We start from the raw sequence: 22531 nt of genomic DNA, 5'->3' as shown, positions 1-22531 counted from the left end.
TAACATCATAAATTAAATAATACCAACTTTTCTGCATGTCTTTTTCTTATGAAAAAACTACCCACACTTTTAAATATATTACATAATCTATAAATTCAAAAGAATCTAAATCTCACTCACTTAAAAAAAAGTTTGTTAGGATAATTACCATCACCGATCTAAAATTTGAACGAATTTGGACCGGATTCTAATGAACTGATGGGCCAAGCTTATTCTCCTACGAGGTTACACATACCTAAGATTATATAAGCGCTTGCTGAGCCTAGAGTATAATATATGTTTAAATACATATAAATAGACAAATACCACTATTTGAGGGAGATAAAAGAAAAATACTCAATAAGGTTACTTAATTCTTAATTTCTTATACATAATGTATTATTTAGTATATTTAGTGTAATAATAAAATGTGACCATGAATTAAGGAAAATTATTTAAATTTTTTTAAAATATAATAAGACATAAATTTGAAAAAAATATCATTTTCAATTTAATAAAATTTTAAAATTGACTCGTTTAATAAATTATCTAAATACGACCCTTTCATTATCGTTCTACCTACCCTGCCCATAAGCTTCACTGCGAGTGCCAGACAATTAATTAAGGTCAAAAACCTTTTCTAAATCTCCCCATTCTACGACGACGTTTAAAGTAGCTTAAACGGTCTTTTAACAAAAGGTTAAATAGAGCATTAACTTCTCATAAATGATCTAGAGCATCCAAGCTTAGCATAACTCGATTACATGTCAATGTATCACTGGCTTTCAGAATGAAAAAGTTGCCAATCAAGATTCAAAAAACAAAAAAACCTACATAAGCGATACCGTACTTGATTATTTTTCTCCTCATCTTCTTCTCCCCCAATAAAGCGGTCCCATCCTTTTTACTTCCTCCCTGTGAAAAGAGCAACTCATATTGTTAATTATTATAATTATATTTTTTTTTCAGAGAGTTACACGGAAACCCAATTACTAGGGTTTTCAAATTCCTTTGTCTTTTTTCATAAGTGTCGCAAAAATATTATATTCGCATCATTGTGAAATTTGCTTGTTTTTAATGGTGTTTTCAATGGTTGTGGTGCCCGAATGTTTTCGAATCGACGAATTTACCTCCGAAACAAGATCTTAACCCTCCATTGTGATGACTTTCAGCAGCAGTGAATGGCTCGTTTTCATTCTCGGTTGCTTCATTTCTTCACCTTCTTCTGCACCACCTTCGTCATCTGTCTTTCGTCTTCTAGCATCGAATCGGATTTTTGGATAACCGATTCGGATTCGGAAGGTCTTTTGTTCCACCAAGACTACTCTCCTCCAGCACCTCCTCCACCGCCTCCTCACGCACCGTCAGTGTCTTGTACTGACGATCTCGGTGGGGTAGGTTCTCTCGATTCCACGTGTAAGATTGTGGCCGATTTGAACCTCACTCGTGATGTTTACATAGCGGGAAAGGGTAATTTTTACGTACTCCCCGGAGTTCGATTCCATTGCCCCATTTTGGGCTGTTCCATAACCCTAAACATCAGCGGGAACTTTTCCTTAGGCGAAAATTCAACTATAGTTGCTGGTACTTTCGAGCTCGCGGCTTATAACGCTAGTTTTTTCAATGGCTCGGCCGTGAACACTACGGGATGGGCAGGGGACCCGCCGCCGCAGACGAGTGGGACACCTCAGGGTGTAGAGGGAGCGGGCGGAGGTCATGGGGGCCGAGGTGCGAGTTGTTTAGTGGAGGAAGGGAAGCTGCCGGAGGATGTATGGGGTGGAGATGCTTATTCGTGGTCATCATTGCAGAACCCTTCGAGTTATGGTAGTAAGGGAGGGTCGACGAGTAAGGAAGTGGATTACGGAGGAGGAGGTGGTGGCCGGGTAAGAATGGATATTAAAGAGTTTCTGGATGTGAATGGGAGCTTGTTGGCTGAGGGGGGTGATGGAGGGAGTAAAGGAGGTGGTGGTTCAGGTGGTTCCGTCTATATCAAAGCTCATAAAATGTAATGCTTCTCTCTTGTTACTTTGTTTCTTAAGAATTATTTTTAGTGATGCTTTGGTTTATTTAGTTTCCATAGTTGTATGGTTATTTTGTGTTCGTTTGGTAAGTGGAAACGGGAATTTGGAAATAATGAGAATAAATGATTACCAGGTTGCAGAAAATTAGGTACGTAAGTGGCTGTTTATGTTGCCGTGCTGCTAACTATAATTTTGAGAGTAAATCATATTTTGAAGTTAATTACTTGTTTTAAAGCATTGAATATGTGGTTCTGTGAAGAGCAGGACTGGAGGTGGCAGGATAAGTGCTAGCGGAGGTAATGGTTTTGCTGGTGGAGGTGGTGGAAGAGTTGCGGTTGATGTTTTCAGCAGGCATGATGAACCAACAATATATGTGCATGGTAAGATGCTTCTTGTTTTTGCCATTGTTCATTATGATGGATCATAGGAAAAGGCTCAATATTTGTTAAGATTATTAAGAAATTAGATTATACTCTTGTTACATAACATCTTTTTGGGTACCTGATTACTTTCAACTTGCTAAAAGAATGGGCAATATGCACATGAGTCACAACCAATGAGCGAAAAGATTGCTAGGTTTTTTAAAGTTTTTTTATGATTATAGTAATTTGGAATATTGGATGCCTTTTGATAGTGATATAAATGAATTGCTCTCATATCGTAAACTATTGTTGGCTGACAAGCTTGGAAAAATACTTATCTTTGAGGCTTTGTGATTTCATTATTCAATATTTTGTATTTGTTCTTTTTTGCTCCCACTCAGTCCATTTATGGTGACTGCTTGGTAATCATTTAATAATTATCTTTCAGGAGGAATTAGCCGTGGCTGCTCTAAGAATGCTGGTGCTGCTGGAACCCTTTATGATGCTGTGCCTCGAAGTCTTAATGTTAACAATTATAATTTGTCAACAGATACAGAAACGCTTCTTCTAGAGTTTCCTTATCAGCCACTTTGGACTAATGTCTATATTCGAAATTGTGCCAGGGCCAGTGTTCCATTGCTTTGGAGTCGTGTTCAGGTTTGAGAACTTCAGTTCTTTTCGTAATGAGATACTAAGTAATGTAGATATCCCCCAACACATGATTATTACTGGGTTTTAGTTCTCATTGCTTTGATTGTTTCAAAGTGTTTTTTCTTTGTTTTAATTTTCTCCTTTAGGCTTCTGAGCTAATAATAAGTTTACTTACCTCTATCTAATGAAATTTCTCTTTAAGGTCGTTTGGAGTTGCTGCCTCTGCTATCACCGCATTCCGCATTAATGTTTTATGATTATGCTTGTAATATATAAAATTGAGTTTGGCAAAATGAATCTAATTCTAGTTTTGATCCTTATACAGGTGCAAGGACAGATAAGTCTTCTATGTGGGGGGGTTCTGAGCTTTGGGCTAGCACATTATGCAACTTCAGAGTTTGAACTATTGGCAGAAGAACTGTTAATGAGTGATTCTATAATCAAGGTAATGATACATCGTCTTATGAACTTGAATTATTAAGTCTGTTATTCCCTTTTCCTTTTAATCATTATGCGAGTCAATGTTCTCCATATTTACTATTCAGTTTTCTACTTTTCTTCTGACGTCTTATCATCATCATATTGCTAAGTTGTTAAAGTGGTTTACCCAACCGAATACCCTTTTTGAAGTAGCTGATTTTGTTTTAGTTGAAGTTTTATCTATCTGTTGTATCATTGTGGATATTTATTTCCACTTCATTCGATGCATTTTTGTGTTCTTAACATGTCTTTGTAAGTTTTGAAATATCCTTAAGCAGCAGATCTAATGAGGGTATTATGTATCAGCTGTCTTAGCTTCCTTCTATTTATTTCTGCTTCAGCTGACTGTTTATTTCCTTTTTTCCTTCATATTTATAATATGCTTTTAATACTCTATGATCTCCCTGTTTAATGCATAACAGGTCTATGGGGCTTTACGCATGACTGTGAAAATATTCTTGATGTGGAATTCAAAAATGCTAATAGATGGTGGTGAAGATTCAACTGTTGCAACTTCATGGCTCGAGGCTAGTAATTTAGTCGTTCTCAAGGTGTTTAACCTGATACAGCTTTGATGTTTCTATTGCATTTTCTCGGGATGTAATGATGCTTGACAACTCTGTCCCCTCTCTTTTTCGTACCTAGGAATCATCAGTTATACAATCAAATGCAAACCTGGGAGTACATGGACAAGGTTTATTGAATTTATCTGGATCAGGAGATAAAATTCAGGCACAACGTTTGGTCCTATCACTATTTTACAGTATTCACGTAAGTGATGATTTAATGTGGTAATTGGATTGGTTCTAGGTTCAAATTTTATGCATTTGGGTTGAAATATTTTGATTTATATGGTTAAAAGTAAATTAAGTTTGCCAAGAACATTCTGATCAGGAGGATAAGGTGTAGGAATGGTTATGCGATAATGGTTCGACAGTTATGGGTAATAAGGATTCTTTTCTAGTTCTCTAGTGGACCACCCATTAAGTTTTATTGCTCTTCCTAGCTTGCATTTTATTTGTGAACCATGACTATCTTCAGTTGTTTTGAGGACAATGATTTCATTGTAATTCCACAGTATAAATTTTTCTATTTATTTAATGGAACCCTTTTTCTGGATGGAAGCATGAGTTTGACTAGCCGACTGTTATCTTTCCATTGGAGGCTACAGTAATGTAAATTTGATGTCCTTTGTAATTCTCCTCCTTGATGCCATATTCATTTTCATTCTGGTAAATTGGACTTCTTTCGCCATCATTGCATGAGTTAATCATCATAAGAGTTAAGTAGAAAGGTATGACATGCATTCATTACTGTGTGTGGTAACTTATGAATGCTAGTCACCAGTTGTGACAAATTCTTTCTGCCAGATTTACATATGTATGAATTAGTTGTGCCATATAATTAATAAATTAACCATATCTGTTTTGCATGAAGGTTGGACCTGGATCTGTTTTACGTGGTCCCCTAGAGGATGCATCATCTTATGCTATGTAAGTCTTTAGTTTGGTTGTATCTCCCTTGTGTTGAAGGTTTCTACCCTTTTTATAATATATCCTGTTACTCTCTGTTTGGCAGTACACCAAAGCTTTATTGTGAGCTCCAAGATTGCCCCATTGAACTACTTCATCCACCTGAAGATTGCAATGTGAATTCATCTCTGTCTTTTACTCTCCAGGTGTTTATCAATATAGTTGTGCATAGTGAACAGAGAAATATGCTTTATTTAGCTTATTTAACCGTTTTATTAGTTTGGTTTGTAGATATGCCGAGTTGAGGACATCACTGTCGAAGGTCTTATTAAGGGGTCTGTTGTTCATTTCCATCGGGCTAGAACGATATCTGTGCAGTCTTCTGGAATAATTAGTGCTTCTGGGATGGGTAAGTTTCTATGTTGTGGTTTAGGTTATATTTTCTTCAATTTCTTTCTCTCTCTCTATATACACCCTGTTGTGTACATGCAACCATACCTGCACATACAAACATATCCATGCTCAGAAATCTTCTCCATCCATCATAAAGGTCTTTTATAGCTTCTAATTATCTCTTATTTGCCTTGAAGAAAATTGAACAAAATACAGCTGAGCTTGTTAACCTGGGGGACTTACCTTTGTTCTTGTGCAGGATGCATAGGTGGTGTTGGCAAAGGGAACTTTTTAGACAATGGTATTGGCAGTGGTGGTGGCCATGGTGGTAAAGGAGGCCTTGGATGTTATAATAGTAGTTGTGTTGGGGGTGGTAATTCATATGGAAATTCCAAGTTGCCCTGTGAACTTGGTAGTGGAAGTGGAAATGAGAGCTCAGCTGATTCAATTGCAGGCGGTGGTATTATAGGTAAGGCTTTGGGGTCTTTTTTTTTCCAAGGGCATATATTTATCTCTCTCTTTTTTTTCATTGCAAGTCTTAGCAAGGGTAAGTTCAGTGCCATTTTTTACAATAGTGTTTGTTTCCTCTGAGCCTTGTTTCAGTTGCTGTATTGTCTTAAACCCTTACTACCAAACATAGCCTTAATGAATACTGCTGGTATTTATGTTTGTAAGTTTTTCATGAGATGTTATGTCTGAACAGTGATGGGTTCTGTGGAGCATCCATTATCAAGTTTGTCTGTTGAGGGTTCTGTGAGGGCTGATGGAGAAGGTTTTGCAGAAACTGTCTGGCAATATAAGAATTTTCTTTCCAATGTTTCAAGCATAGCTCCGGGGGGTGGCTCTGGTGGTACTGTGCTTCTGTTTCTACATACGATGACTCTTGGTGAATCTGCCATTCTTTCAAGTGTAGGAGGATATGGTAGTCCCAAAGGGGGTGGTGGTGGAGGAGGTGGAAGGATTCATTTTCATTGGTCAAACATTCCCACTGGAGATGTGTACCAGCCTATTGCTAGAGTGAAGGGAAGCATCTATGCTAGGTTAGTTTCCAATGTAACTCTTTTTTCTAAATGATATTGTACGATAACTGCTAAGAAACTTTCCCACCTAGGATATGGCACATCCTCTATCACAAAGTTTTATCTTTTTTGTTTGTTTGAAGCCATTAGTGAATTTAGAAATTGATCACATAAGAAAAAGAATTTAGAAATTCATCAAAGCATGCTCTTTTTTTTAACTGTGAAGTGTCAAGTCCCAAATATTATTGCATGGTGAATGTTTTATGGATATGTTAGAAACCTGATGGTTTTTTGCTTTTTGGTATCTGAGAATATTCTAAATTGAAGACTTAAACTGCGAATATTGTTTTATAAAGTTTGTTTTTGGGGCTTTTTTGGGTGGTAACTTAAATTGTTATTTTATAGTATGCTTAGATCTATCTTGATGCTGTGATCACATGGTGAAGCATGTTAATTTTTTGAATTTACCTGGCACTTTGGTTGCATTAATGAGTAGTTGATCCTTATATTATTTCATTGCTTTGAAGCACCTACCTGGAACTTTAAGCTGTGTGTACTACAGGTTATTTTTACAACCAATGCCATGATACTTGCCAATAGTGCTTATTTGCTGTTTCATTTAATTAGGAACTGTGTCATTGCCTTGTAGTTTATGCTTGCGATTTAATTCTTGTCATGGATGCTTGTTTAAAGAGTATATCCTTTTGATATCCTAATGACTTTTTGATAATTTTTGAAGGGGAGGATTAGGTAGAGATGAGAGTGGTTCTGGAGAAAATGGAACAGTGACTGGTAAAGCTTGTCCGAAAGGGCTGTATGGGACATTTTGTGTGGTAAGTTGGCAATTTTGTTGCTTTCTAAAAATTTTCAGATTCTTATAGAATAAGGAATTTGCTTGCTAGTTGATGCTATACTTTTATATGAAGCACTTGGAAATTGAAAATTATACAATAACCAAATTAACATGAATTCTATCATGTAAATGCTTGACTGACTTCAGTTTAAGGGGGAAAAATCTATCCAATCAAATGATTTGACTGAATTTACAGGGGCATTTTATATGAATGAACTTTTGGAGGAAGTAAATTTTGTTCTAATAGTTGTGTAAATTAACATAGGAGAAGTCTGTCATTCATCTCTTTTTACTAGTTTGTAAGAATCCTTTTTCTTTATTCTTTTGAACCAATACAAATTGATTATTCACTTTCAGCTGCTACAGTTTGTTACCATTTCTTTTTTTTTTTTTTTTTACAGGAATGTCCTGTTGGTACTTACAAGAATGTTAGTGGATCTGATAGTTCCCTCTGTCAACCTTGCCCTGCTTGGGAGCTTCCCCATCGTGCCATTTATATTGCTGTTCGAGGTACACTCATTATTGACTAGATTATATCTTATATGAGATCTAAATGACATACTGCTCTTTTACTGCAGTTTATGGATTTTTTGTCATGAAGGATGGGTGAGTTGAAGGCGGGGTTGGTAGGGCCTTGGCCCCACCTGAGTAATTGAAAACCCAATTAATATTAACTTTACAAAACTAAGAAAAAAAAAAGGTGAAGCTCTAGTTTGGTCCCCCAACCTATTTAGCTTCAGCAACCTCTTTCTAAATTTGTACATCAATATGATTAATTTTCTATCAATTTTAAATCTTATGTCATTATTAATTTGGTTCTCTCTAATTCTTTACTTAATTAAACGCTATTATACTTAATATTTCCTTCCTTAATTAAGAACTTTTTTTTAGTTCATCAAGAATTTTTTAATAATTAGGGGTAAGGGTTGGGGTTGTTAGGGATTGAACCCAAGCTCTCATGCCACACAACAAATGATCTTGCCACTAGGCCGAGAGGATGTTGGCTATCAAGACAAATATTGATATCAATTATGTGGTGACAGATAATATTTTCCTTTTATGGTAATAATAGAAAATTAATTAAATAAAGTTGCATCATTATTATCTTTATGCAGAAATTATTGTGCAGTAAGTTTTTCTTTAGTTTTTTTTAAATCCTTGAATATTTATATGAAATGCACATTTACAAGTCAAAATGATTGATGTCGTATTTACGTGAACGGTCACCGGAGTAAATTTTTTTACTTTTAAGTTGACCGTGTTTGTATCCAACGGTTCCTACAAAATAAAATATCTGGTTTTGCCTTTGTTGAAGGATATTTTTCTTGTGATTTCTTGTCCTGTTTAACATAAATTAATTTCAATTTTTTTCTTCATTTTGGTAAATTTATATTGAAAACTTCCTCTCCTTTCATCACAGGTGGTATTGCTGAAACCCCTTGTCCTTACAAATGCATCTCAGACAGATATCACATGCCAAACTGTTACACAGCACTTGAAGAGTTAATATACACATTTGGGGGACCATGGTTATTTTGTCTTCTTCTTGTGGGTCTTCTCATCCTCTTAGCACTAGTGCTAAGCGTTGCACGAATGAAATTTGTTGGAGTTGATGAATTACCAGGCCCAGCTCCCACTCAGCATGGCTCTCAAATAGATCATTCTTTTCCATTTCTGGAGTCATTAAATGAGGTCATATAAAATTTTTGTGTTGTTTCTTTTTATTATTTCATAGATTGTTGGTCATCTATGCTGATAATTTATATACTTTAAGATATCATTTTGCCTTGGCTAGGATATCATTCCCTTCTTTTTCCCATTACCCCCTATGGCTTGACTTCAATTGTGCCATTTTGTTCTTTCAGGTATTGGAAACGAACAGAGTTGAGGAATCACAGAGTCATGTGCACAGAATGTATTTTATGGGTCCTAATACTTTCAGTGAACCTTGGCATCTGCCCCACACGCCTCCAGAAGAAATAAAAGAGATTGTGTGAGTACATGGCTACCTTTTCTGTTGAATGCTTCTCATACAAAACTATGTAATCCCTAATTGTGCTGAGTACTGGACTACATTAACATTAATCATTATTATTGCACATTGATTTGTTGTGCTTAACCTGGCAGATATGAGGGTGCATACAACATGTTTGTGGATGAGATTAATGCAATAGCTGCTTACCAGTGGTGGGAAGGTGCAATTTACACAATTCTTTCTATTCTTGCATATCCCCTTGCTTGGTCATGGCAGCAATGGCGGCGAAGAATGAGATTGCAACGGTTACGTGAGTTCGTGCGATCGGAGTATGACCATGCTTGCTTACGTTCTTGCCGTTCACGGGCTCTCTATGAGGGGCTTAAGGTTTCTGTTTACTTCTAGCCTTGGTTTAATTTTGCTATAATGTTTTTATTTTACCTGATTTGCATTTAGTAGTTGGCTTTTGGGTCAATCTGAAAGTTAATTTAAGCTAAAATTTTGCTCCTGCTATGTACACGTCTTAGGATTGAGATAGATTCCTTCATTTGTTGAGCTCTTTCTAGTTTAAACAAAAAAGTTGCTTTGAGTAGAAAGAGCTAAAAATCTAATGGGACATATGAAAGCAGGTCTTACACTTTAAACTTAGTTCTGTATTTACTGATTTGAATGGTTTTTTAAACTTTATACAATTGGTTTCCAAGCATAATTCTTGGATGTAGCTTCAAACTTGTATTCTTATATTTGTTCACTGTAGGTATCTGCAACTTCTGATTTAATGCTTGCTTATATGGACTTCTTCCTTGGTGGAGATGAAAAGAGAACAGACCTTCCTCCTCGCCTCCCACAAAGGTTTCCTATGGTTATAATTTTTGGAGGTGACGGAAGTTATATGGCACCATTTTCCCTTCAAAATGATAACATTCTTACCAGTCTTATGAGTCAGGTCAGTTCTCATATTTTAACCATGTAATTGGTGAAAGCATGTGTTCATGTTCAAATTTCTGTTATAACAAACTCTTTTAATTGTTGTAACTCTTATAGTTAGTGCCCCCCACTACTTGGTATCGACTGGTGGCTGGTTTGAATGCACAATTACGCTTGGTTCGTCGTGGACAGCTGAGAGTAACATTTCGACCTGTCCTGCGATGGCTTGAAACCCATGCTAATCCTGCTTTGAGAATCTATGGCGTATTCATTGGTCTTGCCTGGTTTCAGGCTGCACCTAACGGTTATCACCAGTATGGACTTTTGGTGTCTTCTGTTGAAGAGGAAAGCGAACCTGTATCCTCGGGAAATACCGATGGAGGAGTCCGAACTGCACTACTTTCAAGGTAATACGCATGTGACATGGGCATCAATATTTGTCCGAAACTTGGACATTTAGTTATATTGTGCTTTTATGATGGAATAAATTCAAATTGTTGAATGTTTTAAAGATCATACATGTTTGTGCATGCATATACTCAAATCATTTGATTCCTTAATTGTATAGAATTTAGCTTTGTTATTTTCTTGTTTGCTTCAGCGTGAGGACCACATACATGCAAAATCAATCTGGTCACCTAGGAGAAGATGTGCTTTTAACCCAAGGTCACGAAAGCAGTGATGGTTTTGCTAGGCGGAGGAGGAGTTATGGAAGTCTTATAGATACTAACAACTTACAAATGCTTGAAGAGAAGAGAGATATGTTTTACCTTCTCTCTTTCATAGTCCACAATACTAAACCCGTTGGTCACCAGGTAGCTCACATGAATTTAAGGGGTTATATTATTTCTTACTTGTAAATTATCTACGGATTTAAATCTTTCACTTGACACCTTGTTTATGTGATTGCAGGATCTTGTTGGCTTGGTCATATCAATGCTACTTTTAGGAGATTTTAGCTTAGTGTTACTCACGTTCCTTCTGTTGTATTCAATATCATTGTTGGATGTCTTTCTGGTGTTATTTATTTTACCTCTTGGCGTTCTTCTTCCTTTTCCTGCTGGCATAAATGCTTTATTCAGTCATGGACCAAGGCGTTCTGCAGGTCTCGCACGTTTCTATGCTTTGTGGAACATAACATCCTTGGTTAATGTCGTAAGTTCCTCGAACTTTCAATCTCTATTCACTCAATAAACATGCTTTTCTTCTGGAAAGTAAATAAGCACGGAGAAGGGTTGATAATGGTGGATGTGAATAGCATTGTTCTCCCCTCCCCTATCCCTTCGGTACTAAATTTGTACCTTCCATTGCTGCTTCTTGCCCTCCTGTCGAGGAGTATTTGATGGCAAGGCGATATAGTTTTTACCTGTACAATTTCTCATATTTTTACTTTGATATCCATTGATTCTTCTGTGTTCTCTTTTTTTTTTTGGCTTCAATTATGTTAATCATCACCTCGGCTTTCAACAGGGTGTTGCATTTCTTTGTGGGTATATTCACTATAAGAGTCAGTCATCATCTTGTAAACAGATCCCGAACCTTCAGCCATGGAATATTAACATGTAAGTTGATGTTCTTAGGTACAAAGTAAACTTTATTGTAATACTATATAATTGGTCTGGTTTTGGATGTGCAGGGATGAAAGTGAATGGTGGATTTTTCCTGCTGGACTGGTTTTGTGTAAGCTTTTCCAATCACAACTCATAAACTGGCATGTTGCGAATCTAGAGATTCAAGACCGTTCATTGTATAGTAATGATTTTGACCTATTTTGGCAGTCATGAGACACACCCTGTCTAAAAAGAGATACAGACTTACACGTTAACGAGGGTTATTTTGTTTAGTTCTTTTTGCTGTCCTATTTTTGTATGTAGTTTGAGAGTAACAAGTAGAAATAGAAAACAGAGAAAAAAAAAGTTGAAAAGAAAATTATTAGAGTGAGAAGGGTCAGCATTCATTCATGTAAGTTTGTCAAGTTTTATTGTTTTTTGGAGTTGCAATGCAAATAACAAATTGGGATATTGCTAATGTGTTTTAAAGAGAATTCATTTGTATATGTAATTTGGTTCTAAGTTAATTGTAGGGATTGAACTTTTCTTTGCTCTCTTTCATTTTTCCTGGAAAATTCATTTCATTCATAACAAAGAGAGATTACAAAGCTGGTGAAGGTAACAGAATTGACATTTTGATTATATGTTTTAAAGCGTAGTTGAAGTTTTTCGTTTACTCAAAAGAGACATTTTGATTTTGCATACATTTCACATTACTTGATTGAATATAGTAATGTTTTACTGCATAAAATAATTTTTTTGATACCTACTTGGGAATGTCAGCTATGTTGTAATGATGACGACATTTAGCAGTAAAGTAGAGCTGTAAGAGAGTTAAGATAGTTGAAAGTGGGGTAATTGGCTCGGTCCTTACTCCTAGTTCTGTAAGCTTTTAGGTTTTTTCTTATAATTCTCGAAGTGTCGGCTATAAATATATTATCTTCAATATGGGTTGTTATATATAAAGTCTAAATAATAACGGCACACGAGGAGTGGGCTCACAAGGCAATATGCAATCAAAATTTAGTAAATAAATCAATATAAAATTACAGGGGATGAATATAAAACATTTATAAATAACATGTACGTTTATAAATAGGGGAAAACGAATAAATCACAAATACCTAAATATTGCTTTCAATATATCCCATAAAGTGCAGGCTTTCAATAAGTTGAAAACACAATTTCAAATTGCTTAACATATGGCTTTATCTATCACTTCATTTGTATTCAAATGATGGCACCGCAGGAGCATCAAAGCTCTCCAAAACCTCCGTCTTATTTCCATTACCCACTGCCGGTTCCTGCTTCTTTCCACCACCAAAAACTCCTCCGAACCATGAGGAGGAAGACTCTGGTGAACCCTGTGTCGAACTGTCGACCAATGCAGGGGCTTGGTTCGGCAATTGCCCCATTGGAAATCCAGGCATACCGGCCACATTCGGTGCCGCTTCTTCGATCATAATTGGCATCTGTGGTTGACTGAGAAATTTATTCAACATGATCCCGGCACCTTCTATTAAAGCAAGCAATACCCCACCAAACAATGCCGATCTTGAAGCAGCACCGAGTCCTTGACGCATAGAAAGGAACCCTCCGGTGGCAGCACCGGCTATAATCGAGTTCCACGGATCTTCTTTCTGTCGAACATATACCATGGTGCAATCAAAGGTCGAAAACAGGCCACCCCAAACAGCAAAACTACCACCAACACGAGGGGCATTCATCCGCACTGCTTGAGTTCCTCCAATCAACCTAGAACCGCTAGGGGAGTTGTTTGTGGCTTTCAAGAAATGGAAGGCAGCACCTCCGACAGCGCCCATACCGAAAGCACCACCAAGATCATCGAGGATCCGATCAGGGCATGGCTCTCGAGAAGTTTCTGGGGTCCCCATGGTTCACAAAGACAGTATTTTATTGCCTTCCTATGAAAAACAGCCCCCCAAGTTTCAAAATTCCCTGCAAAATGCACCGTTGAAGAGAAAAAACTACCTCAAATTTCCAGAAACAAGAATTATTCTGAAATAAACTAAAAACTTAGGACTGACCAAACCAAAAAATTTCAACAGACCGTTATAGTTTGATCGCAACAAATAAACGTTATTTGACCTAAAAAACCCGCAAAAAACCAACATGAAAAACATATGAACCTAATAAATGTAAATATTTCCAGGAAACAAATTTCCACATATGTTTTTTACACTAATTTTTCTTTTCTAAAGAAGCCAGCTAATTGCAAGTTATATAAATGGAAAAGAATATCAAAGAAAACGATCATAAAAGCGATTCAAGCTAAAACCGTGACGAGAGCAGAATTAAACCCCAGTAACAAAATAAAGCCAATTTTCAGATGGTGAATAATCAGTGTCTACGAAACCCAGAAATCACTGAGGAAAAGAAGAGAAATAACTTTATCTTTTAGCATACATGAAATTATCGAATACCTTCAAAGAAAAAAGAAAAAAAACCTCGGTGGCGATCTGCGAGAAAACTTGAGGTCTGACTAGAAAAAGGAGGGGTTTATTTCATAAAATTTAGATTATTTATGAGTAAAACCCTAGAAAATAATTTTCATTTTGGATTTGGGTTTTCTCTGTTTGTTTTATATAAAATGGCCTTTGCTTTTGGGCTTCTTCTTAATGATTTTCATATATATGGGTTAATACACTATCTGGCACCGAATTTTCGTTTCAACATTCAATTTGGTACCTGGTTCTCTCAATTTAGTATCTAAGTTATTTTCTTCCAAATTAAGTAGCTATATTTTTTTTTCAAAAAGAGCATGGGTCAAATATTCATTGGTATGGATACTAAATTTAACATTAAAGCTAAACTCGTATACAAATGGTATACTAACTCTATATATAATAAGATTTATCATTTGATACACTATAGTGAAATTTTTGTTTGCAAGTGTGTTAAAAAATCATAAATGTCTCATTTTTTTTTAAAGAAAACTATTCCATACATGATTAGTCGAGTTGTAGGCCTAGAGTTGGAAGAATGACATGTAGGTGTAGGATATAGTAAAATAATTCAAATACATAAAAAAAATACGTCACCGATGTCACTATCTCAAGTCTAAAAACTCTACTCGCGGCTAAAAGGGTAAAGAATAATTACACATTTAAATATTAATTAAGGATATATAATGATTTTTTTCAAGTTTAACAAGTACAAATTCAAATATATGTTTGAGTAATCATAAAATAGAATGAAATCATTACAGCACAAGTAAATTAAGAACTGATATAATTCAAATTAAAGTCAACAAACTGAATTTTTTAATCATAATGGGATTCAGAGACCTACACATATAATTACACGTGATAGATCTCGAATCTAAATACTTAAGATATCATCATATGAAAATAAATCATATTATATTGTGTCTTAATTATATTTGAAAACAACATCTGTAAGATATCATCATTTTATGTACCATCAAGTTTCCATTTCCAAATAATGCAAAATAACTAGTTTTTTACCTATAAAAGAGCTAAATAGAAGGAAAAACAAAGTGCAAATACATCATTCTCACAGCTATTCTATCAGCCTAGTGGTGGAGTCAAAATTTTGGGCGAAAATTAAATAATATATTTTTATGATAATAAAAATATAATTTTATCATTTTAATAATTTATATTCTTATAATTTTTAAAAAATTAAATTAATTTTTATATTTATTGGAAGTCCAAAATATAATTTTATTATTACTAATTTAAAATTTTATAAATTATAAAACAACTAAATAAAAAAAATTCATTTTAGGGCCGGGCAGCCCCACTGTATGAACCCCTTCATGGCTCGTAACTCAGAACAAATAATCCCAAATAATTCATCAACTTTTCATGAAAGGATTACAAAATGACAGACTTGAAGAATTTTGTGCCACCAGAACTTCACTTCTCCACTTGAACATAACCAAAAAAGATTTCCCCATTTAACTGCAACTCTCATCCCTTTCAAATAAGAACAGCAGGATTAAGTGTTGTCTTTTCTTTCTTACTCTCACCAACTGAAAAAAAAAACAGAAGAAGCAATAAAGTTTCCCCCAAATTACTTACAAAGTTGGCTAACATAAATACACAATTTTCAGTTCTATAACTTTTAATGCCAAAAAGAAAAAAAAAACGTATATAACTTACTTTGTAGAGTTGAAAGTTCAGAACTTTTCAATGCATGAAGCCTCTTTGCAGTAGAAACAAACATACTGCCAAAACAAGAACAGTTGCTCTAAAATCTTGGGTCAAATGTATGCCACAGGTTTCATTTTTAAAGACCAATGATGGAGAAAATTTTGCTTACTGTCATGGAACATCTCCTTCATCATCGTCATAAACTAAAGTATATTCCCCATTTCTAGCTAATGAACTCTCAATCTTGTTTCCATTTTGAGTTGCAGATGTATCTCTTTGAGCTTTTAGATAATATTATAATAAACCAGTCAAGTTAAGAAAATGTAAGAAAAAATAATTGAGGGTGTTTATAAAAACAAACCTGCAAGTAGACAACTGAATAGTTTATCTATGGCAAATGAGAGTTCTTCATAGCTACCATAGGCATTGAGATTCACTTTCCTTCCAATAGGGGTCCCTTCCATTTTGATCTTTACAAAGGGATTTTCTGGTTTTCCTCCATTTTCCTTTGATTTTGACAAGCTGTTGATTACAAGGTTTTTCCTGCATGACCTAATTGGAGGCCAACCAACAACTGGGGAACTTGCAATTCTGCTCATTTTCAGACAGTTTTAAGATCAGGTAAGAGGAATTAAAGCATGAAATTTTTTTGCTGCAAATACTACAAGAACAAGTATCATAAATTTAAAAAACATGACAACCTTTTATTTGAGGCATTCTCTCTGATTGGTGAGAATTCTCCTGGAGGACCAAGACTCAACTCCAACTTTCTGTCATGATTTATTACAGGACATTCTTTGTTCATAAGATTTAGATTCAGCAACTGAGAATATTCCTCCGTATCTGTTGCAGAAAGAAAACTATGTTTTTGGTTCTTTTAGTTGAATGGAGGCTAAGGGTGGGGATTAGAGGAAAAATACTAATTGCTGCTTGTATTATAGTTAAAGAACTTGAATTCCAGATTTTATATGAATTTTGCTGGTTACCAAGGAAAAGGACAACCATACACATGATACTCCAGTGTGTTCGATAAGGATATGTTCAAATTTTTTGGTATTTTTTCAAGGATTTGTGTCTGGTATAGTTGTGGTCCTTTTGACTTTCTTTCAAGTTTACTCTTGAGACTAAGTAGAGCAGAAAAAGGAAACTGTAGAGAGAGATTTCATTACTCCCCACAACACTAGAAATGGAAAATAGGACATTAGATGAGACAGGCAACACAACATACCTAGGACCTAGGCTTGGCTAGGCACATAAACATAGCAAATGATGACATCATTTATCATTAGTATTTATACACTTTTAGGGATATATTTATATAGCACATATATATACAAAAAGAATTATCTAAATAAAAATCTATCATTTACTCTCTCGAAAGCTCAAATTTGGATGAATTCTACAAGTAAATATCTTTGATCCATCTCGACAATTGACTAAATATCATATATATATATATGTATATATAAACTTAATAAGTAAATTCATCTATGCACTTAATTATCCAAATTATAAAGAATTTATACTATAACAATGTAAGCTTAGCAAACTACTTATAATATCTGCAACTATAGTTAACCTTTCACCGTAATATAATGATGAACTCTTCCCATATTTCAAGAATAAAGGAAATATTTCAAACAAGTGTTGAATTGAGAACTAAAAATAATCTCCTTGATAGAAGCAGTCACTATCATTATAAACGTTGGCTCTTGAAGTCATGCTTTCTGCCATCCACGTTTCATGGATCGGTGGAGAAAGCCTACCTTTTCTTTTGATGGGGGTTTAGCATTTACAGCAGTGAAGTTGTTTTATCAAGTTAATTACCAGTATAGTGTACTATATATACACACTAAAGTGCAGATCATCATTATCATAGCAGAAGAATAAACCCTTATCCATTTACATATCATCCATCACTGCCTTTTTCACTTTTAGAGGAGCCCTTTTGGACTTTTTAAATTGGGATCTACTTGCATTATAAATGTGGTCACAATCTATTACCATGAACAGCATCCTTAATCTTCATTAGCCGTCACACCTTCTCAATTATATTATTATCTTAAAACATTTGAGTTATCAGTTTATCTATGTCTGCTACGATTATATCATTTACGATTGTAAATGGAACAAAAGTAGAAGAGAAGGCGAAGAAAGTTATCTTATTTAACCGATTAAATTTTAGTTCGATTCACATGAATATTATTTGTCAATGAAGAAATACGTAACTTCGAATACTGTTGAAATACATTATGTTAGATTAATATGGATTATAGGTAATTTTAAATATGGTGTTATTTATATGAAAGTTATAATTGTGATTCAAGTAGAAATCTGCGAATGCATTTCAAAATTCAAACAACCAAAGCCCAAGATTTCCAAATCCATTATCTTGAAAGGAGGGATTTATTTCCCCAGCAATTTTGTCAATCAGAGGCATGAACCGAATTCATTTTTTGTTGTAGATCAGAGTTCATTAAAGTTTATAATTGGTAACCCAGGCCAGATCAAGGCCCAAATGCTGAGAACTCCACCGATGGATATATATGATTCACAACAATATTTTCTGTTTATATGGGAATTTTTCATATGTTAAAATGGAAAATTCATATTTGAGCGAAGAATCTTTTCTGCAACTCTAGTTAGCAAAAAAGAAGAAAAGGTGAAAGACAATCATATAGAATTGAATCAAAAACTACAAAAAGGCGCTTAAACTGGCATTGGATATACCCTGTTTTTGAAACTTAAAGACTTTAGGGTTTTCAAAATTATATAAATTTAGGCATTCTTAATCTCCAATTGTATGATCCCAGTTACCCCACTAACTGTTTCCGGTGTTTGATGGATCGTCTACGCCCAAGACAGAGGCCGGTCTTCTCTGGGTTTACAAAAGCTGAGGTAATAAAATTCTTTCGTTTCTTTTTCAAATGGCATTTCTTTATCTGGGTATTTTACCAGCTTCTTAATTTCTTAACAAATGTGCAGTTTTAGCTCTTAGTTTTTGCTTATATTCATGGTTCTTTTTAAAGATTTTTTTTTCACGTTGCTGTATTCATATGATATTATCAATATTAGTTTTCTTTATGAATGAACTGTTTTAGAAATTAGCTCCAAATCATGGTGTCTAGAATCTACAACAAATGGTGATATGGAATTTTTACATACTTTCAGGTTTCTCAGCATGGCAACATGTGATATTATCATTAGTAGTTGTCTTTATGAATGAATAGTTTCAGAAATCCCGGTCCAATTTATGGTGTCTAAATTGCGGAACCAAAGGTGCCATGGAATTATTACATATATTCAGATTTCTCAGTGTGGAAAGCTTCCTACATCTTAATGTTTCCTTTGTTCTTGCTTCTTACTATCTTGAATACATCGTTAATGTTATTTCATAATTCATTAGCATCTTGAAGTTACAGCAGTTGTCTAGTTTCTGTTTCACGTGTATGATAGTTTCGATTAATTGCCAGGTCCTTTTGCTTGGCATCTTTCTTGTTTTGACATAGTGGTAATGTACACATGGTTTTAAATTCGAATGTTGATGATTTGAACTGTTTGCTATAAGCAGACCAATGCATCCATTGTACTGAGTTTCTGTATAGCTCTTAGATGCCTCATGTAGCTTGTTTCTGAAAAGCTATTATGCTTTGATGGGATCATGAAACAGATATTTTTCCATTTTGTTACCTCTTTATGCACAGATTGAAAAAATGGAGAAATTGTTCATGGAATCAAGAGAGCTGCTGCAGAGTAAAGAGTTTTGTCAAAAACTTGCAAGAAATTTTAGGTTAGTTGAATTTCATGTATCTCTTCTTAGACCCCCCCCCCCTTTTTATTTTAACCATATGAATTTGATGGCACTTAGATGCATGTTGTCTTTGTAGTTCATCCTCAGGTCGTGCTGGTAAGCCCATCGTTAAATGGAACGAGGTCATTCTTTACTCTCTTTCTTTCATTTTCTGCATTAGTTTTCTTATTATTTCTCCTATTTTCGTTCGATTTTGCTTATGTTGTTTTTATTTAACAGTTTAGGAACTCTCCTATTATCCCTAGTCCAATATTTGTTTCTCAGGTACAAAACTGGTTCACAACTAGGCAGCAAGAAAGCAAAGTGAAAGTTCCTTCAGTGACGAATACATACAAAGATGAGTCCGGACTCCCTCAAACTTGCCTTCTAAATGATGGAGATCAAAGTAGTCAGATTCTTAAAGGTGCGTCTCTTTTTGGGAGTTTGAAAAAAAAACAGAAATGTTCAATTTGCTACTTACTTTAGTGCAGTGACCTGATTCAGAAATATAAAAGCTCTATAAGCATTGAGGAGCCCCTGACTTTGTATTTGCATGTAATGTTAGATATAAGCTAAAAGTTCACCAGGCCTTAAAATTTGGTTTTTGATTGGCCTTGCCTGTGTAACAATAAATCATAAAACGGCATCTTTGTCTGTCTTCGAGAAACAAGGCAAAGAATCGGGTTTCCTTTTTACTTGTAGAGTAGAACTTCTACCAGTATACATTTGTTTGCTGATGCTCTTTTTTACTCTTATATTCTAAACTGTAGAAATCTTACACGCGTTTCTTGGTCATCTTTGCTTTTGCTTTGTGATCTAGAAATAAAAAGCAACTTATAACTTTTATTACTCAGCTGAAGCATCATGTTTGTGGAAAAGCATGTATCCGGTCGCCAATTTTTTTTTCTGCTTTCTAGGTTTGGTTTCAAAAGTGGGAGAAAAAGTTTCGGATCTATCAGAACTCGAATTTGAGGCAAAGTCCTCAACAGATGGAGCATGGTAAGAGTATTTAAACTCAATAGCATAACTTAGGCTTTCCATTGTTATGCATAATAACACGCATTTGTTATGTGCAGGTATGATGTTGATATGTTTCTGTCTCACCGAGTTACCAGTTCCGGTGAAACTGTAAGTACATAGATCATATTATTCTGATCACTGCCTAGACTGATGCTCATCCTGAGCTAACATTAAACTGTTCTTTGTTGCTATCAATCATATTGCGAGTGAGATTGAGTTGAAATTTACGTGTAGGCGGTTTGCACCAAAGCTAGATCTTAAGAGTTCTTAAAAAGGAGTTTATTGTAATGATTCTGAGTGTTCTATTTTACAAGTTATTTGATAAAATGTATTGTTTCCTAAAGGAAGTTCGTGTTAGATTTGTCGGATTTGGAGCTGAGGAGGATGAATGGGTTAATGTAAAAAAGGCAGTACGAGGACGATCCATCCCATTTGAACATTCCGAATGTTGTAAGGTGATGGTTGGAGGTCTTGTATTATGCTTGCAGGTGACTATATAAACTCCACTCATTGTCCTTAATAATCCTCTTAACTCTTTTGTTACTTAATTTGCAATTTCTGGCTCAATATTCAGGAGAGAAGAGACCAATCAATCTACTACGATGCTCATGTCTTGGAGATAGAACGGAAAACTCATGACATAAGAGGTTGCAGGTGTCTGTTTTTTATCCGATATGATCACGACAGCTCTGAGGCAAGCATTGTTATCTTGCTTTTAACTCTTAGATTATAAACCATTGTGCCATTTGAAGCTTTCAATACTGATCTTTCTACTTTTCACCTTTTGCTAGGAGACAGTTCGCTTGAGGAGACTCTGTCGAATTCTAGGCTGAAAATTCAGATAGCTTGCACCATGCTTGCTTTTGAATCATCCAGTTTCAATTTTGCACTTGTATGGGTGCGTGGTTTACTGAACAAAGGAAGGAATCACAAGCACCTCTTTTCAAGTCAAATTTGTTCTTAATAAAATAACAGTAGATTTCAAGTCAAAAACACAATATTCCACAAAAGGATCATTCGGCTTATTTGCCAATCATAACATGATTTTTTTTTTTTTTTGCTTCTTTTTGTTGGAAAATCAATTCTCATCTTCTCAAGCAACTCATTTCGCTTACCTCAATATGCTATATGGTCCCAGCCTGTTAAAAACAATTCTGAGATCAGTATTCAAGTTCATATGCAAGAATAAAAGTCGCAAATTCCAAGCCTCTAAGCAATTGACCTAGGGAAGTGAGGTGCCATTAAAGGTAAAAAGTGGTTTGTGCAAATTGCTGGATAAGGCAAAAAGCATACGCTGCTTACCCCTTTTAACGGACATGAAAAACAGATGATTTAAACATTCAAGGAGGAATTAACCTGAAGCTGTACCTGAAAATATATTGCAGATAGAAATAACACTTGATATGCACAAAAGCCAGAGTCAAGGAATGCAACTAGTCTTAACCAAAAATTATGCATCAATTTGACAACCGAAAGTTCCTTACCAAATCAACTGTTGGCTGGTCTCTGTACTCGGTAGCAGTTCCTTACAAGAGGGCATCAGCTGCATTTCTCGGGCATGGAGCTTGACCTCTGCTAATAATACAAAAAGCACCTCACAGGCTCACAATTTTGAGCCTTGGACTAATCAATGCATAACATTCAAGTCTAAATTCCAGAGTACAGCTTTATGAACTAAATTGCACATTGCATTATCAGACTACATCAGCAAACAATTCCAAATTTACCACCATTGGATTCAAAGGCTAGTAGGGTACAAGATACTGGTACATTCAAATATCAAAATGCAACACCTTTACCATGCACCAAGTCAAAACAAAAGCATGGGATCCCCACTTATGAAGAAAAGAAATAATGGAATGAAAACATCCAAGAAAAGTACTTCAAAATAAGGAGCGTT

General features: G+C 35.2%; 4 protein-coding genes and 1 long non-coding RNA gene across 12 annotated transcripts; 2 read left to right on the top strand and 3 right to left on the bottom strand.

Moving 5' to 3' along the window:
* The first annotated feature begins 860 nt into the window (after positions 1-860).
* LOC107937972 (uncharacterized) lies at positions 861-12153 on the top strand. Its single transcript, XM_041109354.1, has 22 exons — positions 861-1984; positions 2265-2380; positions 2811-3019; positions 3339-3458; positions 3916-4044; positions 4139-4264; positions 4931-4986; positions 5072-5171; positions 5257-5374; positions 5618-5827; positions 6062-6398; positions 7117-7210; positions 7632-7740; positions 8651-8922; positions 9096-9223; positions 9358-9592; positions 9963-10151; positions 10250-10539; positions 10734-10947; positions 11045-11287; positions 11603-11694; positions 11769-12153. The coding sequence occupies exons 1-22, from the start codon at positions 1161-1163 to the stop codon at positions 11914-11916; spliced, it is 4359 nt and encodes a 1452-aa protein (XP_040965288.1). The 5' UTR covers positions 861-1160; the 3' UTR covers positions 11917-12153.
* A 598-nt stretch (positions 12154-12751) lies between these two features.
* Positions 12752-14285, bottom strand: LOC107937973 (mitochondrial import inner membrane translocase subunit TIM17-2). 2 transcript variants are annotated; one of them, XM_016870989.2, is made up of 2 exons: positions 14127-14285; positions 12752-13641 (listed from the first exon to the last, which is right to left on the bottom strand). In XM_016870989.2, the coding sequence occupies exon 2, from the start codon at positions 13575-13577 to the stop codon at positions 12903-12905; it is 675 nt and encodes a 224-aa protein (XP_016726478.2). In that variant the 5' UTR covers positions 13578-13641; positions 14127-14285; the 3' UTR covers positions 12752-12902. The 2 variants fall into 2 exon arrangements, with proteins under 2 accessions (XP_016726478.2, XP_016726479.2); XM_016870990.2 differs by having other exon boundaries at positions 14151-14256.
* A 1243-nt stretch (positions 14286-15528) lies between these two features.
* On the bottom strand, positions 15529-16152 carry LOC121225173 (uncharacterized). The gene is made up of 3 exons (XR_005923108.1): positions 15991-16152; positions 15831-15895; positions 15529-15700 (listed from the first exon to the last, which is right to left on the bottom strand). It is a non-coding gene; the product is annotated as an uncharacterized lncRNA (long non-coding RNA).
* Positions 16153-16168: 16 nt separating this feature from the next.
* On the bottom strand, positions 16169-17850 carry LOC107937961 (auxin-responsive protein IAA26). The gene is made up of 3 exons (XM_016870977.2): positions 17826-17850; positions 16523-16664; positions 16169-16412 (listed from the first exon to the last, which is right to left on the bottom strand). The coding sequence occupies exons 1-3, from the start codon at positions 17848-17850 to the stop codon at positions 16169-16171; spliced, it is 411 nt and encodes a 136-aa protein (XP_016726466.2).
* A 313-nt stretch (positions 17851-18163) lies between these two features.
* On the top strand, positions 18164-21667 carry LOC107937977 (protein SAWADEE HOMEODOMAIN HOMOLOG 1). Of its 7 annotated transcripts, none has more exons than XM_041109351.1 (10): positions 18702-18719; positions 18993-19100; positions 19526-19611; positions 19709-19728; positions 19897-20035; positions 20466-20610; positions 20688-20739; positions 20976-21119; positions 21206-21325; positions 21423-21667. In XM_041109351.1, the coding sequence occupies exons 2-10, from the start codon at positions 19075-19077 to the stop codon at positions 21462-21464; spliced, it is 774 nt and encodes a 257-aa protein (XP_040965285.1). In that variant the 5' UTR covers positions 18702-18719; positions 18993-19074; the 3' UTR covers positions 21465-21667. The 7 variants fall into 7 exon arrangements, with proteins under 7 accessions (XP_016726485.1, XP_016726484.1, XP_040965286.1 ...); XM_016870998.2 differs by having other exon boundaries at positions 18704-18719; positions 19709-19754; XM_016870996.2 differs by lacking the exon at positions 18993-19100 and having other exon boundaries at positions 18164-18719; positions 19709-19754; positions 21430-21667.
* Positions 21668-22531: the final 864 nt, after the last annotated feature.

The sequence above is a fragment of the Gossypium hirsutum genome, chromosome D13 (assembly GCF_007990345.1).
Source record: "Gossypium hirsutum isolate 1008001.06 chromosome D13, Gossypium_hirsutum_v2.1, whole genome shotgun sequence".
Taxonomy (NCBI): Eukaryota; Viridiplantae; Streptophyta; class Magnoliopsida; order Malvales; family Malvaceae; genus Gossypium; species Gossypium hirsutum.
This window is presented reverse-complemented; position numbering and strand designations above follow the sequence as displayed.